This window comes from Rhineura floridana, chromosome 3 (assembly GCF_030035675.1).
Source record: "Rhineura floridana isolate rRhiFlo1 chromosome 3, rRhiFlo1.hap2, whole genome shotgun sequence".
In the NCBI taxonomy this organism is placed as follows: Eukaryota; Metazoa; Chordata; class Lepidosauria; order Squamata; family Rhineuridae; genus Rhineura; species Rhineura floridana.
Window position 1 is genome coordinate 60,584,088 of NC_084482.1, and position 23,242 is coordinate 60,607,329.

General features: G+C 42.3%; 1 protein-coding gene across 5 annotated transcripts in view; it reads right to left on the minus strand.

Moving 5' to 3' along the window:
• CASKIN2 (CASK interacting protein 2) overlaps positions 1-23,242 on the minus strand; it is a 128,536-nt gene that overhangs the window by 91,398 nt on the left and 13,896 nt on the right. For all 5 annotated transcript variants that reach the window (XM_061616157.1, XM_061616155.1, XM_061616158.1 and 2 more), the window contains exon 2: positions 22,091-22,688. In XM_061616157.1, the coding sequence (XP_061472141.1) occupies positions 22,091-22,187 (97 nt within the window). In that variant the 5' untranslated portion in view covers positions 22,188-22,688. The remainder of the gene's footprint in view (positions 1-22,090; positions 22,689-23,242) is intronic.

Genomic DNA, 23,242 nt, shown 5'->3' on the forward strand with positions numbered 1-23,242 from the left:
ACTGTTGGTTTCCCCCCCCCCCATGTTGCTGGACTACAACTCTCATCAGCCCCAGACAGCATGGCCAATGGTCAGGAATTATGGGAACTGTAGTCCAGCAACATCTGGAGACCCAAAGGCTGGGAAAGGCTGGGCACCACACTGATGGCAACAGGTTGCAGCCCAGGAGACATTCCTACCCTCATCTTGAGATGCTGTGGCTTGAACCTGGGACCTGCTGCATGGAAAGCAGATGCTCTGCCACCGAACCAAGGCCCTTCCCATCCCTGCTTTTACAGATCCAAGTCATAGAGATTTGTCCTGCAGCGGTTCATTCATCCATCCTCCTCCCCTATTTGGTCCTGCAATCAGTTACTCTAATGCAGGGATCAAAGCAGAAATAAGTAATGGCCACACCATTTCCAAATGATGTACACAATGTGGCGAGTGGAGTGTCTCCAACTTACATTTCCCTTTACATTCTGCTGTATTAGACCTTTTGTCTCGCACCCAGAAGTGCCCCCACTTTCTTTTCCGCTCACTTCTGGACCTACGTTGGTAACCCTGGGCACCCCAGCCTGCTTTCCACGATGGATGACTTGCTCTTCCGTTACATATTGGCATTACCATGCCTTTGGGGCCAATCCGCACCATAGTTCAAAAGTCATTCCGGGGAGATGCTTCCCTTGCATTTTCACCTGTTAAAGTGGTTTTGTGACACTGTTGCTCTATCATCGCATTGCAAGTTACTATTTCAACACAGAATGGGAGCACCAGCGACGATCCCCTGGGAAACAGAATGCTGGCTCAAGTGGACTTTTGGCCCGATTCAGCAAGTCAATTTCCAGTGAATTTCTAAAAGAAGGGGAGAACAACCTCCCCCCCCCGACGTATACTAATATTGAGTGAGGGCAAAGTCAACACTGGGTGGGGCCACCTTTTTTTTTGTTTTGAAAAAGTTTATTTAAAAACAAATTAAGACATAACAGAAAACAGCCACCACCACGTGTGGCTGCTACAATCAGGTAAAGCTGTCCCATAGTAATGCAATAAAGAAAAAACAAAATGGAGCTCGCATGCCAGGATGTCTCAATATTTATTTATTTATCTATTACATTTATATACAGCCCCATAGCCGAAGCTCTCTGGGCGGTTTACAGCAATTATGCTCCATCTCTCCATGTCCTTTTAAACCAAATGCTCCATCAACCAAGAAGACCCCTGGAACCATCCTGTTTCTCTGTTATGCTATTTCCCCCCCTCCCTTGGTCTTTATGCTACCTCCCCCCACTTCAGCTTATGGGCAGGCTGCCAGGGGAGGGACAGGCTGCTGTTTCTAGACTTGAACTGATTAGCTGCAGATACCTTTTGAAATTAAGACTAACAGCCCCATGTGGTCCTAGGGCTGCAAGTTTCTGACTCCTGTTCTAAAGAGTGCTAGGCCTCGATCCTGCTTAGAACCACACCTCTCACCTGCATACCTGGTCCTGTTAAATCCAAGTGTGAGAGGACAGGCCATTGTTACCTGGGAAGTGAACTTTGCTTAGGCTCAGAGGTTTCTCAGTTAGTACATCGCACATCCCAGGGCTAATTAGCACTGAATGCCTTCTAATAAATATAGAAAACACAAAAGTCTATTCACCAAACTACATGAGGCAGATTTCTTCTACAAGAAAGCAAGTCAGATTAACACATATTTGTGATTAATATTTACACAAACTGTTATGAGGAACATGGTATGTCTCTGTGTTATAGTTATAGCACAGCTTTTAAACCATGGGTCTAACATGAAGGAATGATTTCTTGAGTGACCTAACAGAGGGCCACTTCTCACATTATGTTTTTATGTCATAGGAGTGCTCCGGCCAATCACTCCTGAGTTAAAAACTGGTAAGGGAATATACATGCCTTCTTCCCAGCAGGCAACATTCAGCTGATCTGAGATCCTCATGCATGCTGCACTGCAACTTCTCTCTACACCCAGGGGGTTTAAAGGATCAGGCCTTTAATGTTTGCTATGTATGGTAAGTCAGTAGGTGAATTCTGGAACAGTCTCAAGAGACCAAGAAACAGAATCCAGGCCAGGGCTATATAGACAGTGTTTAGATGGTGGCAAACAGTTCTCAATGGCTCCATTTGAGCTCTATGGGGCAGAGTAAAATAGCTGGCCCTGGGACACAGTAAGGACATGTCCCTTGCCACAGATACTGTGGTTGCTTGGGATAGATTATACCAAAATGGTGTTCCTAAGAGCATCCCATTACTTTCTTTCATATAAGCCAGGGGTGGGGAACCTTTTTGGCTCCATGGGCCAACTCTGACAGGTGGGTGGGGCAATCCACCTGTCAATCACATGATGCAATTATGACATCATATGACTGACAGATGGGGTGTCCCACCCACTTGTCAAAATCCTTTGCGCAGCCAGTTGGGCTGTCGGGCTGTCGGGCGCTTGGGGATATCCTGCACTTGAACATGGCAGGATTGACCTCCCAGTGGGTCAGCTGCTCTCCGATCCTACTTTCTGCAAGGTTCAGGTGGGCGAGAGAGCTCCCTGTGGGATAGTTGTTATTCACAAATTAATAAGTGACCTGCACTTGGTGGCACAGTTACAGTGAAGCATAACTTGGTTCTCTACCCACAACACTGGGTAACCTGGTCTCCACTCCTCCAGTAATGGGGATGCTGCAGGGGTCACAAAGCACCCTTCTCTCTCCACAAGAACACACAGAAGTGCACTGCAGCCCACAAGTGTGTCTGCAACACAGAGGCTCTCCTTCTGCCCCTCATCCAACATAAGGAAGTGTGGTTTTGTGAGCCTCTTGCAACTTGCAGTTGCAAACATCAACATGCATAGGCGGTGCAGACATTTTGCTTCTTGAAGCAAACATCCTCACCCCACTAGGGCCAACACTTGAAAAAGTCTTGCTTGCACCATTCAGACACCAACTCTTGCCTTCATCTATCCCCCTGCCCATCACTACACCTGCTGCAGACCCTGGCCCTGCACACAATGAAAGATCTCAGTCCCTTACATGCCGGCTGTAAATCCCCATGTAACACGAAGCCACTTTAATATGGTTTGGTAAACCATCTCATGCACATAGCCCAAGCACTAATGCTTGGCTCCTCCTTTCATGCAAACGGAAGGGATGGGCAGATGTGTCAACTACATTTCTTCATCAGTTTGCAATTTTTAAAAAAAAAATCCTCCTGAAAATTGATCTGTATTTTAGTGAGCATTTATCCTAATATTCATGTATCGGTGGGCAATTATCCTTAGCATACACTTTTTGCAATTAATTTCCCCTAATATAGTGTGTTTTTGTATGTTATTTTCACTAATATATTTTTATGCACAGTACCCTAATATACACATTTTTTGGTTGGAGGATTTCATTGCAAAATTCAGAGAAGTGCTAACTGCAAAAGGATAGCTGTGTTTCAGTTCACATTGTTTTAGGAAATGCGAATTACATAGATTAACCTGCAGACTGAATTTCTGCCCCATCTCTAGCGAACAGGTAAGCAGCCCACAATAGAAATAGGCTTAGCATGACATCCAAACCCAAGACTGTGGTTTGTCTCACCCTCACAAACCACATTTGCTAAGCCAACAAGACACCATGATTTAAGGCTGGCTAGTGGTGGTAGTTTGTTAGGGTGAAATAAACCACAATCCTGTGTTCAGATGTCATGCTAAGCTATCCTGGTCCTGGTTTGTTTACGCACTCGCACAAAGGAAAGAGCATAGCCCACAACTTCTGCACATCATGGCTTACTAGACCAAACTTTATGGTTCAGCGTTACCAAAGGGATCCAATAAGAAAGATGATGACAAGAAGATATGGCCACCAAAAATCTTGCTATGTGGTGAATTCAAGACATATCAAATTCAAGAACCTTGCTCACCTCTCCTTTGGATTAGCCTTGCCTCGGAACATACTTTCTCCTTGACCTTCTCCTGCCCCCACTCAGCCAGGCTGCCTTGACTCTCTGTGATTCAGTCTTTGCTGTAAGAGCTTATCTTATTTTGCTGGGGGCATGGTGTTGATTTTTTTAGGCCCATCAAAGGAAGTCCAGCCCTTGAGGTGGGTGGCACAGCTAAACAGGAAGGTGTGAGTGAGAGAAATAGGTGGCTCTTTTCCAATTATAGGCAACCCTCAAAGTGCAAGCTGGGAAAGGGAGGGGAAAATCAGAAATATTTAAGTTAATTTGGTGTCTTCTCAGATGCTAATCCTTACTCCTTGCTCATTTTACATACATATACAAACTATGCCTTGAAAAATTGGTTTGCACTTGTGTGTGTGTTTTTAAAAAGATGTCTGTCAGTTAGGTGAATATCCAGCTGGGTTGGTCAGGGAGCTGTAGACATAATGAGTGAAATGTTTTCTGCAAATGGGTCCTTGCCAGCCACAGCAGGCAACTTGGATTCCAGAGCTCCAAATGTAAGGAGAGAATGCCAAGTGAACATGACTGCTGGCACACGACCCAGCAACCGTTGGATGAGACACCCCCCCCCAGTGAGGCGCAATCAGAGCAGAGAGGCAGAAGAAGACTGATAAGACACAATTCCATTGCCAGCAGTTCTAGACACTATTATGACTCTTTCCTGACTCCCCTTCCCAGCCCCTCTTTGTTACCCAGATTTGAAGAGGAGTTTATTTGCTGGTTGCAGGACCGGTGAACCTAATCACACAAGGGGTATGTGGAATGCCCAAGCCCTAAATATTAGCCCTCCTAGAAGGGATATGAATGGATGGAGATTTAACTTGCCTGTACACTGGATGGTTAGCCCTTATCCCTAATGTAAACAGAGGTGCTCCCAGTCATGCCAGGACGTAATATATACATCTCAAGAGCTCTATAGATTGGGGAGCATTTTAACACAAGCCGTCTGGACAAAACCAAACATACCATATGAACTGTGCAACACTCCTTCTCTCCCTCCCTTGCCCCTCCCCGCCCTACTCCCACTGCCTCAAGGACAAGGTGACCTAGTAAGTTATTTACTCACTTTTCTGCTGCTTAGGGGTCTGTTTCGCCTAGAAAATGCACTTTCTGCATTTCTCTAAGCTGAACCCCACATCCTTGTGGCCTTTAACTCAGCAGGGAGAAAGAGAGCGATTCCTCCCATCATTAAGATGTACTGAACAGAGAACAAAGTCCCCCTGTTGGCCCTGTGGAGTGGTGGACAGTTGCAGTCATTTCCAGAATAGAATCAAGCCAGCCAGCCAGCCCGCAAAGAGGGATGCTTCTGTACTGGTTTGCTGTCTGTCTCTCCCTCCCTCTCTTTTTGGAAATACCAGTAGAATCCTTCTACTGATGCTGCGATATGATCATCATATCCCAGATCCCTCCATATCCGCTGTTCAGGCTATAAATACTTTTGTAGCCAAAACAGCACCACCCACACACAAGGAGGAGGTACAGTCGTACAAGATTAGACAAATTCATGGAGGATATCAATGGCTACGAACCCTGATAGCTGTGTTCTACCTCCACAGTCGTAGGCAGTATCCTTTCGAACACCAGTTATTAGAACCTGCAGGGGGCGAGAGTGCTCTTGCACTCAGGTCCTGCTTGTGGGCTTCCCACAGACACCTGCTTAGCCACTGTGAGAACAAAATGCTGGACTAGATGGGGTTTTGGCCTAATCTAGCAGAACTCATGTTAGCAGCTGGGGGGGGGATGCCAAGGTATTCACAAGTACCAAAAATATTTAGGGGGAAAGACACTAAGTGGGGAACCTTCCTCCCCACCCCAAGAAAAAACAAGCCTGATTAGGACTATTCATGCTCAGTGGCCACAGAATGATGGCTGATTTTTGGTTGGAGAGGGGAATTGAAAATTAGGGGGCAGGAGGGATGAAATGGACTGTCTGCAGTCCTGAACAGCAGCACTCCACAACTGCAACATTTTGCTGCAGGCTCCATTTGTCACATTCTAAGAAAGGCAAGACATAGCTTCAAAGAGGAACGGCACTTACTCTCAGTCAGCTATAAAAGTCATGCATAAGTCAGGGCTGGAATGGTTTTATGTTGGCAAAGGGTGGTGTAGAGTGTGGGATGGCCACACCCACCATTGGCATACAGGCTCTGGAGGGTCGGCCAAAGGAGAATGTGGCAAGTCAAAAAAAGGTTAGCTACCCCTGCACTATTTTTCCAGTTGCAACCTGGAAGCAATAGTGGAAACATAAGCAGTTGCGAAACAACTGCCCACATGATTTCCTGCCCTATTTCCTTTGCCCTCTCATGATCCAAGATGCACTGAGGCGTGCTCTGTGTGTGAGTGAGTGAGAGAGTTCAGAAAGTCACATAAGAAGGCAAGGTGGTCTGTGCAGCAATCCATGGTCATCAATTGCTCTTCACTTCCTGTTTCATTCAGCTCGAAGTCTGTATCGGTACATGGACATGAATTCATCAAGATATTTTTTTTAAAAAAAAAAACCAGTTCCAAGACAAAGAAACACACGTATGTGAAATGCACAAAAATATCAGGCATTAAAAAATTTAAGGGTAATGAATTGCAACAAAGTACCAGTTTAGATGCACATCTCATGAGGGTTTTGCAATATCTTTTTGCCATGGTGACCTCTACCATCCATGGTGACCTGTGATTAAAAGACTCTGCTATGAGGAATGTCAGTGGAGCAGTCCAGGGGAGCACAAATGACGGGGGAATTGAATGCACCAGCCTTCCCCAACCTGATTCCCTGCAGTTGTTTTGGACATCATTTCCCATCAAGTTCTGCCATTAGGGCGATTAGTGAGGAATGGTGGGAAAGCACAAAACATAGGGTTGCCATATTGCCCGGATAGCCGGGTTTTACCCGGATTCTATGCATGCCACCCGGCGCCCGGCTAGCCCCTTACGTGGCCCGGATTCTCAGCTTTAATTTAAAAAAAAAATTAAGTTTCTAGGTGGTCTGGTTCTCGAGATATACATAAAAACGTCAGCCACCCCCCTCAATTGTTAAATCTTTCTTTAAACAGTACTGTACTATAGCACTTTGTAGCTTTAACCCCGCCCGTTCAGCATTGCAGCCAATCAGGGATTGTGTTTCAGTTTCATTGACCTCAGGCAGTGTCTAGAAAACAAAATGGTGGTTTCACCCCACCCCCCCCCGTTTATCTGAAAATCTCATAAATTGGGTAAGTATATACATTTCAGTTTTTTTCCTCTTGTGTGCAGGAGTCAGAGCTTGGGCAGTGTTTTGAAAACCTTCCCAATACTTGCTTTTTGTTTTTTTTTTCAATAATTTTTATTCAGATTTTCATAAAACATACAAGACAAAATCATAAAACATTCAAAGACAAAAAACAAAATCAAAAATAGTTAAACAAAAAGAAAAAAAGAAAAAAAAAACAAAAATAAAAAATAAAGAGTAAAATATTGACTTCCCATTTGTCAAAGATCAAATCAGTTATAAGTCTATAATATATAACAATCCTGTCTCTTAAGTCATATTATAAAATCACTTTCCTCCAGTAGTTATCTTACTTAATCATCAAATCTCATAAACATTACTTTATTCTTTCCACAAAAAGTCAAAGAGAGGTTTCAATTCTTTAAGAAATATATCTATCAATTTTTTTTTCCAGATAAGCATATCGATTAATCCATCTCATTACTAATTATGATAATCTTATTGTCATAACCATAGTCAAAATAAACATTTCAATTAATCCATCACATCAGAATCTGTTAGGTTCAGTAATTTCAGTAGCCATTGTTCTATTATCCCTATTAGTTCCATTTTCCATCTTCCATCTTCAGTAGTCTTGTTAAGTCCAGTAATTTCAGTATCCAATCTTCCATTATCAGTATTCCATAATAATCTTGCTGTCAAAGCCATAGTCATATAGTAAGAGTCTGATGGGAATTACCTCTATCCCAAATATTTTCTTGCCATCCATTCTGAATAGGTTGCTGAAATACAGCTGTAAAATCATATCTCTGTTCTTTTTTTCAAAATACACTGGGTCATCTCTTGAAAGTTTTTCCATTGTCACATGGCTGCAGTTAATTCCATAGATTTTCTCTATATTGGGCTCCATCACATCATTCCAGTCCAGAAGATTATCCATGCCATTGATAACTTTATCTCTAGAATCTTCATTAATTTCTTCAGAGATAACATTGAGTTCCAAACAATAGATTTTATTTCTAAAGTCCATAGACTCCAAATCTTGTTCCTGTTCCACGTTTGTTCCAATCTCCGGGATCTCCTCTCTCACAGGGACCCCTGTTCCAGTCTCCAGGGTCTCCTCTCTCACAGGGACCCCTGTTCCAGTCTCCAGGGTCTCCTCTCTCACAAGGACCCCTATGTCTTTAATCTCCTGTGTCTCCAAACAATAGATTTTGTTTCTAAAGTCCATAGACTCCAAATCTTTTTCCTGTTCCACGTTTGTTCCAATCTCCGGGGTCTCCTCTCTCACAGGGACCCCTTCCAGGGTCACCTCTCTCACAGGGACCCCTATATCTTTAATCTCCTGCTTCATTTTACTCAATTCAACTTTCAGCTCCTTACAACCCTGTCGCAGGTTTTGTTTCGTTATCTCAATCTCATCCATTATTTTCTGAAACATAGTTATTTCCAGCTTCTCAGCCACTTTCTTAATTGCCATTTTAAAAGAAAAATATAGGAAAACCACTTCTTATTTCAGCAACAATTGGGTTAATACTCCAAACTTGGTGACATCACAGTATAAACAGAGCAGACAGCCTTATCTCTCCATGCTTAAGTAAACAAAATGCAGTTCCCAGGATCGAAACAATTAATGGCGGTCGTCAGGAAACAGATTCGTCAAAATAAAATAGACCAAAAAGAGAGTAGTCTCAGACAATATAATATTCTTCAAAATAAAAATCTGGAATAGAAATCCCTCTTCTGTGTATATCTTTAGAATGCAAATCCAGGACAGCTTTTTGCAACAAAAACAGAGATAAGCTATTAATTAGTGAGTAGCAGAGAGAAGTTATGGCTCCCCAGTGAGATGTCAAAAACCGATCAATCTGGCAAATCTCTTTTAAACAGCAACAATTTAAGTCAAGTAAAAGAAAAATATAGAAAGAAGGGTGCTTGCCTGTTAGTGCGTTCTCTCTTAGAAGATAAGATGAACGTTCGCTTTATCAGATAGAGCTTGTTGTTGAAAATCCGTCCCACCTTCGTCGGCTGGACCTCGTCCCATAAATTAATGAGATCTGGTCGTCCCAACAAAAATAGGCTTTGAGGTTAATCTCTTCGTTTCTCCCTACCCGGGAGAAGTTTAATCAGTCAAAAAAAAAAAAATCTGACTGATATATCTGAATAAGCTTCTTTTGAGGCAGGAGCCCGTCTCAAAAGCAGGCACAGGCTAAGTCACCCTTCCCGGAAGTCCCAATACTTGCTTTTTGTAAAAGCAATGCTAATCCCATATGCCCAAAGTAAATCCCATTTAATTCAATAGGACTTACTTTGAGTAGACATGGTTATGAATGTGCTGAAAATCAATGGGACTTTGGAGTGAATGTAAAAAAGAATTATGTTTGTGTCCTAACTCTTTCTGTCTCCAGTCCAATTTTAAAGCAAGTAGGCAGGGCTTACTTAGGTATTACAGTTTTTATTCTGTAGGAAAGTAATACTGAATTTTTAAAAACTAATACTGATTTTTCTGCAATGACCAACTGGTTTGACAATAAACTATTATATGGGCTGTATGTATTTATACATCTGCTGTGTGTGCGTGTGCGTGTATGGAGTCTTTCCAACACCCCTGTGAGGTAGGGTTGGAAACCAAGGCAGCTCCCAACAAGAAATAAAGCCATTTAAAATCCAATGACCATAAAACAAGTATAAACAGTTGCAAAACAGCGTAAAGTGGCATGATTCAGAATCTTGGGATGTGTGAATGAAGTTGCTTATCACTTGAGGTTGCAGTTCTGTCCCTGTTTGAGTAAGGCCCACTGAATACGCTGGGACTTGCTTCTGAATAAATAAATTTAGGATTGCACTATAAATATCTTTACAGTTTGTGTAAATAATAAATATATTTGATAGTCATGCTTATATACATATTTCTTCATTTATCATATTTTTGGTTTTTGGTTAGGAATCCTGACTGGTTGTGAGATGCTTAGTTTTTTGCCTTACTCATAGGAATCTTGTTGTGGTTGGTATGGTATTACATTTAGGAAAGTGTTACTGCCTTCTGTGTTTTTTTTTCCTATTTGCATTTCACTTATCTTTAACCTCACTCCGTTATAGCCATAGAAGCAACAGCAGCATATGCAAGATAATTAACTCCCATTAGTGATAAGAACAAGAATTTATAATTATTATTTCAATTAAAACAAGAGGCTTCTCAATACTTTGAAGAGGACCAGATATTTATTTTCTTTCTGAGCCCAGGACTGGGTCTTTCATGATGCCCGGGGAACAGGAGAGTAGTCGATAAGACAGACATCCTGGCATTGGTAATCTAATTAGCAAGGTATGTGTGGGGTTGTTGCACACTTCCAGGCCCAGTTTCATTTTGAGTATGGAGGTGGAACCTGTGTAGATGTGGTTGAGAAATTTTGAGTTAAGCAAAGCTCTGCTTTTATAAAACCTAAGAAACATACAGATACTTTGAATGTCTGAGTGCCTGCACCAGTGGAATACTGGAGGAACTTGTAAAACTTGCTGCAACAGTATTTAGAACTGAGCATGTGGTGTGAAAGACTCGTTTTCCTAACATTTTGGCTTGTTTTTCTCCACCCACCACATCTCTGAAATATATTGTATATGTTATGGTTAACCGTGCTGCTGCCCTGACTTACTTTATGTTTGTTGCTATTTTGTGTTTTTATTATGTTTTTATATTGATTGTGTATTTTTATTGTTTTTATTATATTTGTAAGCTGTGCTGAGCTCTGTTTTTAACAGTAAAAGGGCAGAATATAAATTCTCTTAATCAATCAATAAATACTCCATATTGTTGGAAACTAGAGTCTAGGCATTTAAGGCTGAAAATGTTGCTTAAAAAAAAAGATTTCTCACATCTTTCCCCAGTTTTTGGTGGTAATTCCTAGGCACAAAAACAAAACAACTGGACAATCCAAATATTCATGCAAATATTTGCATAATATGCAAATAATATGCAAATAATTTGCATAATATGCAAATAATTTGCATAATATGCAAATTAACCTGCCTGGATTTGTGGAACTGGAATATGGCAACCCTAATTCAAAACACAAGGAGATCACCAGGATGAGGAAGGCTAGGATACACCAACTCAGCACAGCTGAGACCTAGAAAAAAGACGTGTAGCACCCAACCTGTACGTCAGTTACCAGTTAGTATTTATTTTCATCTACACAAAGGGAGTGCAAACGTTTTCTTCTTGGGCCCTAACACTCCAACTCTTACAGGTGGGGGGGTGTCTCCTTTAAATGATAGACCCTTCATCATTAACTAATCTTGCTGGAGGACCAGTTTGAGTGAAGGATGGTGCGTGAAGAAACATCCCACACCTCATCTCTCTCTTTTCCCGCCAAAAAGGGCTCACGCTGTCCCATTATTATGGGATGCTGCTTGCCCACACCACGCATTTGCTCTGCTGTCGGCAATCTGGAGCAGAGGGAGATGGCAACACTCAGAGAGACACATTTGATCCAAGAGCTGTCAGTTCCCAACCCCTATGTTAGTCATACAGCATATAGTCATACAGACTATTTGCTCTGTATGAATGAACTTGCTAGATTAAAATGGCATATGTCGATATACTGAAAGCAGTCTACCTGGATCCCTACAATGCTACAAATGTAATCACCACCTCAAGTTTTTAAACTGTCTTAGTAGTTTGTTTGTTTGCTTGCTTTTTTTAAAGGCGCTCATCCACAACGGTAATTAGTAAGATATTTAAATGTGCATATACATTCAAATCATATATGCAAACAAACAATGACCTTTTTCTACAGTAGAGGAGCAGGGAGCTCCAAGTACAAAAGGCTCCCCTGCTTGGTGCAATAAAATATTTGCCACAGGGGAAAAAAACCTAAAGTATTGAAGAGCAGTCTAAAACTGTCAAACCAACATTTTTATCTTTCCAATTTGGCCGTTTTGGTTTAGTCCAAGATATGAAATTATGACTGAATAACTCATCCTGCTTTTTTTTTAAGTGGGCTGACTGAACAAAATGTCCCAACAAAGTAGTGATGATCCAAATGATGCCAAAATGCAAATTCACTAGGAAACTCAGAGGAAAGAGGAAAGTCCTCAAAAGAGCCAAATATAACCTCAAAGGGGAAAATTAAGTCACTTGGACATGTGAATTACAGCTTTTGTAGTCTAGGGGTGCCAGACTCTAGGCTTCACGGATCTACTCTTTTGGTTTTTTACTAGAACCCAAAAATCTTCCACTGAGAGCCGGGTGCAAAAGATACACAGAATTAAAGAACTGGTTGTTTCTGAGCACATTCTAAACCCAGAAATTGGTTTTCAGCATCAGAACTAAACTGTGCTTGCAGTCTGTCCACACAAACTTCTACTCCTGGTTAGTTTTCTTCATTTCAGCAGCCTAGAAAATGTCATTTCTGTATTGCTATTGTTAAACAATTGGGAGCCAGAAACCTTTGCAGATCACCCAGAGCACTACACCAGGAGATCCCATCCTGATCTATCTTCTTACCATCCCTGCTCTAATCCGCTCCCTGCTCTAGGTTTTATGGATTCTGTTGCTTTGGGTCACTTGGTGAGAAATGAGATTCAATAAAAATAATGACAAGCCCACTAACTGTGGACTGCATTAGAGCCTAAGATCTACTAGATTTCTGTTCTTATTAAAATCTACTAGATTACAGTTTAACTTGAACTGGTGCATAGTGGAGAGTGGGGTGCTTCTGAGGATTAACGCTTCATTTCCATCTGCTTCCTTGTATTAAAATGAACTAAATATACATTCCCTTCCTTAGTTTCACTACACAAACAGCAATGGCTTTACATCACCAAAGGGAAGTACTACAATTGTTTTATGGAGAGTAGGTGTTGTAAGAAACATGAGGACTCATTCAGAAGTCTCGCATGCAGCCAAGACAATATTTATTGAAATATCTGAGAACCTTGGGATTTAGACAAATTTATCCTGTTGAAACGCCCTCCTCCTTATTAGAGGTGCCTCCCATGATGGATAACAGATTCCTCCTGCAGCAGGGTAGAGTACACATATTCCCCCAGAGCAGCCTTCCCCAACCCGGTGCTCTCCAGATACTCTTGGGACTATAGTTCTCATCAGCTCTGGCTACTGGCTATGCTGGCAAGGGCTGGTGGGAGTAGTTGCCAAAAACAACTGGAGGGTCCTAGTTTGATATTCTGATGGCCAATGTAGCACATAAAGGTTTATGCAGGAACAGAACAAGGCAAATATTTTATATTTAGGGTGTTGCAGGTGTAAATACAAATGAAAGAATCAACACACCTAACTGCATTATAAGGCATGCAACAGATCAGACATTCAAACCAGAAGCTGAAATCCCAGGAAGATTACACTGGGCTGCTAACAGATGGAAAGATTTGTGAGTGGTGTTGATCATGCTGAATCAGCATGCCTGACACCTGCAATCTATCTGTGCAGGGCTCGTTGAAGTTCCTCTGCTGCTGGTTGTTAATCCAAAAATGGAACATTTTCCAGCATATATCTAAGACGCTTTAAGTGTACACATGGAAACATAATGTGCAAATGCAAGAGACGCAGGTTCAAATGGATTCGCAGGAACAGCAGACATGGCACAGCAACTGAAATGCAAACCGACAATGGTTTCACCTAATCTCTGTCACAGAAGTACTTCCTGTTGCCCTTTGCCGGAAAGCTATGAGGGTCTCTTCACACATCCATGTTTTTCAGGTGCACTCCCAAGAAAGGTGTTTTAACTCTACATCTAAAGTGCTAACATGACCCACTTGTGTTTGCCAATAAAAATAAAAGACTCATATGGACAGACTTTTGAGGGATCAGGATTAGCTGCATCTTCCTCTTGAGTGGTGTACAGTTTGCGTCAAAGCTAGGTTTGCCTTGCAGACTATATGAAATCATTCATTCCTTTCAATGCTTGTACTACTTTTGACTGGTTCTCTAATGGTGTGGGAGGAAAAGCACACACACATTCCTGGTATCTGTTACTAGTGTGGGCGGAGCACAAAAGAACGCAGTGCCTCCTACAGTCCCTAATTTGGAAGCATGCAAGCTCGTACCATCACCAGCTGTTCAAGTCAATGCATCACAGAATTCCACCTTAAAATTAGGAGATAAGTTTGCTATGCCTAGATATTAAATCTGTTCACACTAGGTGCTTGATTCAGCATCCTGGGGGCACTCTCAAATCTCACTTTTGCGTTTTGACGGAATCCCCTGTGAATTTCAAAATCACACTTTCCTTCATAGTAGCGACTCAGACAAAACATGATGTTTTGTTTCTGATCTCAGTTTTAGTCTTGTGCTTAAGGATGCTAACTCTAAAAGCTTTAGGGCACCCTCATTTCTTATCCACTGGGGGGGGAAGTTCCCCCCGTTACACATTTTTTGATGGTCTAACCACTTTTCCATGATCAGTGGAGAACTAGAAATGCTAAACGTGACAGGGTCCATTCAGACACAAAAGCCACTGGTGATTATCAAGTGGCGTGTGGGGAAAAGCCAAAGGAAACACAGGAATAACTCATTAGTATTTTCAGAAGCAAATCAACCATGCACAGAAGTTGCATTATTAAAACTTATGGAAATTCATGCAAAGAACTACTATGGCTCGGTACTAGATATAAAACATGAGATTCTTATCCTTGGAGTGTCTCTTAAAGTCTTCCTTCCCATATTCTTGAGAATTTCATTTGACTACTTCTTACTTAAAAGTTCCTGCACTTGCATGTGCAAGCTTTGCTAGGCGTTTAGGGAACACGTGAAGAGCGGCTGTATTCTCAGAATACCACGGAACCATTTGACAAGTTTGAGAAAGACTTCTGCTCTTATGAGGTGTCTGAATTGAACCTCCCTTCCCCCCTCCAAAAGTGCTCGCTAGACATTGTCCTTTCCAAGGGACAATAGCCACTGACGGCTGCTGCCTCCTCCCCCAGGAATCTGAAGCTGAGCCCTATTTTCTTCTTCAGTCCTCCTCTGGAGCTACTGTGCTCACCCTAGCCCAGCCGACCGGCCCATTGTTAACAAGCGCGTCCAGCCGAGAAAGTGATTGATCATCAGGGAGAAAGGCCAAAGCCCTGACGGGTCGTTTAACAATTTCAATTAAAGTCCACGGCATTCAAATGCTGACAGAGGCAAAGAAAGAAGATTGGTTTTTTTTTTTTTAAACGGAGAATCTTCTACTACTGCTGCTGTGGGTGACAGCTCCTATGGCAACTCAGCAGGGTCAAAAGGGCTCTCCCCAGAGAAGGTGCAAGATCTGAAAAAGAACCCCCTTTCCCTCTAGTTGAATTATCTAAATCAGGCAAAACACCCTTCTTCCCTGTCCCAGAACACAGCTGTAGGCATAAATAAACCCTCCAGTATGGCCTCCCACCAATAAAGCATTACCCACCGTTCCACAGGGCCACCCAATAATAGGTGCTGTGACCCATCTGTGGCGCTACGTTTTTCAAGCCATGTCATGCCAAAGAATATGCCCGTTGAATATTAAACGTGTCCCCTAAGTTCCCATTGCTGGGATTGGTGCTTGATTCTTGGTTATGTGCAGTGACTTTTTTTAGACACACATGATCCCCAAGGGCTAATCTGAGAGACACAGCTCTGAATCCACTGAGACAGCAGCAGGACTCTTAGAGGGATTTTTAAAAACTCAGCATCTCAGCCTGTCATATGGAAAGAGGGGCTTTAATGAGCAGGAAATGTGGCAAACATTCTGGTTTGTACTTGACACCTTGGGGATAAGTAGGAATCATAAGAGATCAGGAACAGAAGGCTTTTGTGAGGGTGGGGAGCTGAACTCCCACTATCAAAGGAACTGTAGCATTATCCTTTCAAAAAGAGGCACCAGCAGCCCAGTAAGGAGTCCGAATGAGGAAAAGCACTGCAGGGGGAACCTGTGGCCTCCAGATGTTGTTGGGCTTCAGCTCCCATCATCCCTGGCCAATGGCTATGCTGGCTGGAACTGATGGGGGTTGGGAGTCCAACAACATCTGGAGGGCTACACATAGGGTTGCCATATTGCCCGGATAGCCGGGTTTTACCCGGATTCTATGCATGCCACCCGGCGCCCGGCTAGCCCCTTACGTGGCCCGGATTCTCAGCTTTAATTTAAAAAAAAAAAGTTTCTAGGTGGTCCGGTTCTCTAGATATACATAAAAATGTCAGCCACCCCCCTCGACTGTTAAATCTTTCTTTAAACAGTACTGTACTATAGCACTTTGTAGCTTTAACCCCGCCCGTTCAGCATTGCAGCCAATCAGGGATTGTGTTTCAGTTTCATTGACCTCAGGCAGTGTCTAGAAAACAAAATGGTGGTTTCACCCCCCCCCCGTTTATCTGAAAATCTCATAAATTGGGTAAGTATATACATTTCAGTTTTTTTCCTCTTGTGTGCAGGAGTCAGAGCTTGGGCAGTGTTTTGAAAACCTTCCCAATACTTGCTTTTTGTAAAAGCAATGCTAATCCCATATGCCCAAAGTAAATCCCATTTAATTCAATAGGACTTACTTTGAGTAGACATGTTATGAATGTACTGAAAATCAATGGGACTTTGGAGTGAATGTAAAAAAGAATTATGTTTGTGTCCTAACTCTTTCTGTTTCCAGTCCAATTTTAAAGCAAGTACGCAGGGCTTACTTAGGTATTACAGTTTTTATTCTGTAGGAAAGTAATACTGATTTTTTAAAAACTAATACTGATTTTTCTGCAGTGACCAACTGGTTTGACAATAAACTATTATATGGGCTGTATGTATTTATACATCTGCTGTGTGTACGTGTGCGTGTATGGAGTCTTTCCAACACCCCTGTGAGGTAGGGTTGGAAACCAATGCAGCTCCCAACAAGAAATAAAGCCATTTAAAATCCAATGACCATAAAACAAGTATAAACAGTTGCAAAACAGCGTAAAGTGGCATGATTCAGAATCTTGGGATGTGTGAATGAAGTTGCTTATCACTTGAGGTTGCAGTTCTGTCCCTGTTTGAGTAAGGCCCACTGAATATGCTGGGACTTGCTTCTGAATAAATAAATTTAGGATTGCACTATAAATATCTTTACAGTTTGTGTAAATAATAAATATATTTGATAGTCATGCTTATATACATATTTCTTCATTTATCATATTTTTGGTTTTTGGTTAGGAATCCTGACTGGTTGTGAGATGCTTAGTTTTTTGCCTTACTCATAGGAATCTTGTTGTGGTTGGTATGGTATTACATTTAGGAAAGTGTTACTGCCTTCTGTGTTTTTTTTTCCTATTTGCATTTCACTTATCTTTAACCTCACTCCGTTATAGCCATAGAAGCAACAGCAGCATATGCAAGATAATTAACTCCCATTAGTGATAAGAACAAGAATTTATAATTATTATTTCAATTAAAACAAGAGGCTTCTCAATACTTTGAAGAGGACCAGATATTTATTTTCTTTCTGAGCCCAGGACTGGGTCTTTCATGATGCCCGGGGAACAGGAGAGTAGTCGATAAGACAGACATCCTGGCATTGGTAATCTAATTAGCAAGGTATGTGTGGGGTTGTTGCACACTTCCAGGCCCAGTTTCATTTTGAGTATGGAGGTGGAACCTGTGTAGATGTGGTTGAGAAATTTTGAGTTAAGCAAAGCTCTGCTTTTATAAAACCTAAGAAACATACAGATACTTTGAATGTTTGAGTGCCTGCACCAGTGGAATACTGGAGGAACTTGTAAAACTTGCTGCAACAGTATTTAGAACTGAGCATGTGGTGTGAAAGACTCGTTTTCCTAACATTTTGGCTTGTTTTGTTGTTGCTATTTTGTGTTTTTATTATGTTTTTATATTGATTGTGTATTTTTATTGTTTTTATTATATTTGTAAGCTGTGCTGAGCTCTGTTTTTAACAGCAAAAGGGCAGGATATAAATTCTCTTAATCAATCAATAAATACTCCATAGTGTTGGAAACTAGAGTCTAGGCATTTAAGGCTGAAAATGTTGCTTAAAAAAAAAAGATTTCTCACATCTTTCCCCAGTTTTTGGTGGTAATTCCTAGGCACAAAAACAAAACAACTGGACAATCCAAATATTAACATGCAAATATTTGCATAATATGCAAATAATATGCAAATAATATGCAAATTAACCTGCCCGGATTTGTGGAACTGGAATATGGCAACCCTAGCTACACATTGCCCACCGCTGAGGTTGACCATTGTAGAGGAATCATAGGCACCCTTAACCCTTGATTTCTCTACAAAGCGCCCTTAGGTGGTTAGGCATGAGGGCTAGAAGATGGAAGACAAACTTGTTTGTGCCTTTCTTTCTCAGGAAAGAAGGCCCATCACGCCAATATTTAAGAGTTGCCTCAGCCAAACTGTCCTTTTACTTCCAAGGCAGTGCTTCCATCTCCTCACTTAAAATGTACTTATTCTATGTAAAGCCAATATTTGCCAATTATCCACTGAAGTATCCTGTGCCCACCAGTGGCCATTGCCAACACAACAAAAGGTGTATACGTTATGGCATGCCCCCACAGCAGCCATTTTGTGATTGGCGCCCATGATACTTTCTCAACACTTCAAATGCGCCCATTGCTCCCAAAAGGTTGATGAACCTCAGCATCAGCAGAGGTTGGTCCATTAGGGCAAATGGGGTGCTGCCCCACTAACCTCATTCTGCCCTCAGCCAGCCCCCACTTGCCTGCCTTCTTATTTACACCCCGTCTAGGGGGTGGCCCTGCATGTCAGCTTCCTCCTCCTTCAATGGCAACACTCAAAGTAAGAACTCAGCAGAAGCAGCAGGAGGGGGACAAAACTAGAATTAGTTGGCTCTGCCTGTCAAGTGACTCCAACTACTTGTTGGGCTTCCTGCCTTCCACCCCACCAGTCCCCAATGGGCACCTGCCACCACTGCCTAACATATGGAATGGAAGGTAAAAACTGGAAAAATCCTTTTCACCCCTTTACTACCAGCCGCTCCCAAGCTGGTGTCAGAGATGCTTCCAGAAGTTTTCCTTACAGTTACACTTTGATCTGGGTGAGCCTTACCAGACTCTCACCCCATGCCCCAATCTCTTCCTTGGCAGATTTTAAATTCTCACCCAAATCCTTTATCTCTGTCACAAAACCACTGAACAGTGCCTTAGCTTTCTGTCCCCTTTGAGCCCCTAGTCCCCACTAGTATCCTCCAGTGCAGTCCAGCTTCTTGTGTCAGAGCCTGGAGACTCCCCTCCACACACACACACACAGTTGTAGCTTTTGGGCAGTCAAAGCATCTGTTCTTTAAGCCTGCTCTTAGGCAACTCCCTACATCCTTTTCCCAATCAGAAAGCTTTGCAGGTTTTTTGACCCAGGCACTTTATCTCCTCTTGGTTTTCTTAATCCTCAGTCTAGCTACAGGTCTGTATTAATAAATACACAACCCCAAGCTGCGTTTACTTTCACCAACTTATTTCTTTTGATTAAACAAACAAACAAACAAACAAACATGGTTTTAACAGTGGCCCAGAGCCAGCCAGCCAAGTATAACAAGATGGCTAAAGCAGGGGTTTTCAAACTGTGGTCCGTGGACCACCAGCAGTCTGCAAGCTTCATTCAGGTGGCCCACGGCATGTCTGCATTAAAGATTCATATTGGTTTTTAATTTTATATTCATTGCTTCTTTTGTTTCTAATATCGTACTTTTTGGTGTTACAATTTGAATTCTATGGAATGCAAATTGTAATACAATAAAGTACAATATTAAGAAATAAAAGAAGCAATGAAAATACAATTAAAAATATAACATCTAACACAGCACATGAAAATTGCTAAAACAGGCAGAACAATCATTAAGTGGTCTGCCCATTTTCAAGTGGTCTGTGGGGAGGGGATACGTTTGGGAACCGCTGGGCTAAAGAAAAGGAAGCCTCCAAACATTCCATCCACAACAGCCACAATAGAGAAAGACAACTGGCAATTTAAGATCAGCTTTTAGATGGGGCTACCTGTCAGAGTTTATGAAGGAGAGTTGGCAGAGTTCTGATTGGCAGCACTGGCTCAGATGAAGCCCTGCATGTGGGCTATAGGGCAGGAAGAAGAAGTAAGCAAATTTCCCAACACATCCAGGATGTTAGGCAAAAGGAGAGTAAAGCATAATGCCATCAGTATAGAGTAATATAAGCAGGGCCATTTCCCACTTCTTGTTCAGGATGTCCTCAGCATCCTTGCCCCTGACTGCCCAGTACCACATGACTCAAGTCTGACCTGGAGAGATGGAAGCATTGTTAGGCAACCTTTAGTTTATGGGGTATCATCTATCTATTTGTTATTTTTGAAGAAGTAGCCCATATCATAGCTCAGTAATATACATTTTTCTTAAATTTTGTTTCAATTATCCTATCCCAAGATTAAAAATAAGGAGATATCTATTTGTCCATTTAACACCTATTTTAAGGCAATCACTATGTGCCAATAACAGCTGGATCCTTGAAATGGTAACACTGCCCATTCTAGCTTCAAGTGCAATTTCAGCCATTTTTCCTCTTGCCATCCACTCCCTAGAGTAGGTAAGCTTTTGGTTTCCAAGGCCTCTGATCTGAAATATTATGTTTTGCATCTCTACCTCCAAGCTAGTTTGCCAATGACTTTCCATCTACATGCTAACCTATGAGTTGGGTGATCCTTCTCTCATTCTTCTTTTTGCTCCCCCAAATTCAAAACTCAAAAATTCCCACAGTAATTATGACTCGAATACACTTCACTGTGAAAGATATCCTCCCGCATCTATTTTAATTTCTTTTAAAATGTCTCCCTCGTCATCTTTGTGGAATCCTGGCTGCTCGCAGCTCTTGTACCACTTGAGCTTTCTCACACTTTGGAAGGGCTTGGGACCAACAAAAGGGAAGGGCTGGGGAAGCACAACCAGCTGGGATGACAGGGTCCCCTTCTGTCCCAGATGAGCTATCACAAGCAACCTGAGTTGGGTATGCAGTCACGGAACGCAGCTGTTAAAAAACAGCCTGCCCACCCCCATTGCAACAGAGCCAGGACCCACATCCCCAGCACTCCGAACGGTCCCCACAAAAGGCTTTGTGCCCAGTGTATTTTATGGTTCCTCTTTCTATGGAGCCACATAAAAGGAGCAGAACAAAAAACTCTGCACTCCTGCAGCAGTTGCCTTCTACTGTTCTGTTAAGACTTAGCATTCATGGAACCCACCCATAGGATGCTCTGTTTAGGGGTGTTCACATGTTACCTTCAGTGAGTGTACAATCTGGGTACACAGTTGAGCTGTACAAATCAACATCCTTACATGTGCATAGAGACAGCTTGTACCTGTGTTCATTTAATGTGTGAAGAAGCTTTTTGTTCTAGATCAGGGGTGGGGAACCTCTACACACACACACGCACCCTGGAGGTCTGCATTCCCTCGGAGGAAACTAGTTGTGGTCCACATATCAGCATTAGCCCCTCTCTCAGCATATTACACAGAAGCCAAGCAAGCGGCCTGTAGAGAAAGAGAGCGATCTCTTCCTCTAGGGACAGCTCATGGTTTTCCGTACTGAAAAAGGGGCTCTTCTCAGTGTGCAGCATGGAAAGTCAGTTAGCTGCCCACAGAGGTAGAGGACGCTCTCTTTCTCCATGGGCAGTTTGCTGGATTTCTGTGGTGCATGCTAAGAAAGGGAAGCCTCTTTCTCAGCACAGCACAAAAGGAAGGAATGGAAGGAAGAGAACTCAATAGCGGGGCTCTGCAGCTGTGCATGGGCTGGGAGACCCAGAGTCTGAGGACCATTGGTCCACATTTGACTGATGCTCTGAAGGTTCTGCACCCCTGTTCTAGACTAACCAGATAGTTCCAGCCTCACCTCCATATCCTTTTTTGCTGCATTAGCAAAAAACTCTTCACCAGCAGCCACAAGACTCTTATGACGTCACTGGTGGGCACTGACCAATCATGAGGAAAAGAAACCTCTGCAGTAAGATGCAAGGAGATACTCACTACTTTTGGATGCCTTCACCTTAGCCACCAATTTCTGCACACCAGGTACATCCCCATTTTTCACAGCCTGGATCAGTTCCTGTTCTCGCCCCATCATGAATAAGCGCAGCTGCTCCTCTGATTTATAAAGCCATCAGGGCACTCTGTGTGCGAGCGTGCGACGATTAGTCAAAATAAACTCCAAAGAAGGGGGGGCCGCCCAACAAATGAAATATATTCAGAAATCCCACAGTACATAAAAAGTCTCTGTTAATGATGATAAATGCTATTGGGAGTTACACTCCTTAAAAAGGGAATGGAGAGAAGATGAAGCCTTGTTAAAGAATATGCAGTCAATTAAATGGAAGATAATTCAATGCTTAGGCATTGAATCCCAGTTGTTTGGAAAAGTCAGAAATAAGAAACCAACAGTCTGTTAAAAGGTCCGCAACACAGGGGATTATATTTAGCTTTTCTTGCTAAATTGGGGTGTCCCAACACATCGGCAGTTCTTCCTACATGAACATTAGGCCCATCACATGTAGGAGGTATCCTTTGGGTCTTCAGGTCTGCAGATCCAGGTTCTTTGCAGCAAACACATGAACAGTTGTTCTGATACCTATGAAGATAAAGGGCAGAATCAGTTTTCAAAAGCACTGCTGACTCACTAGAATTCTGTGCTAAAATAAATCTTGAACTCCAATTTGCTTATTTTCCATTCACATATATGCTTTCACTACCAGAACAACTGCTAGAATAAGAATAATCCAAGATCAGAGATGGGAATCTGGGCTGCATGAAACAAATGGGAGATGCACTGAGGAAAAAGGAGAAGAACCAGAGGAAGAAAAGGTGGCAGTTGTGTTACGAAATCTAATCCTCTGAACATTACTACCATCACTAGTCCTCCTGAATTTTCAAAGACTTTAGCAGAAGCACCACGCACAGTTTCAAGTTTTTTTTGTTTCTGCCCTGTTACTGCCTTGAGGTCTAGAAACTTGCTCTCTTAAAACTAATCAGTCACAATCCTCCAAATTCTACAAGAGCTGTCCATGATATTCTGTCATTAGTGGTATGACAACAGCCATGCACATTATTTAAATCGGGTTGCTAAACTTTTTAGACCGGAGGGCACATTTCAAATTTTGAGAGTGTGCTGGGGGAACGTCAAAA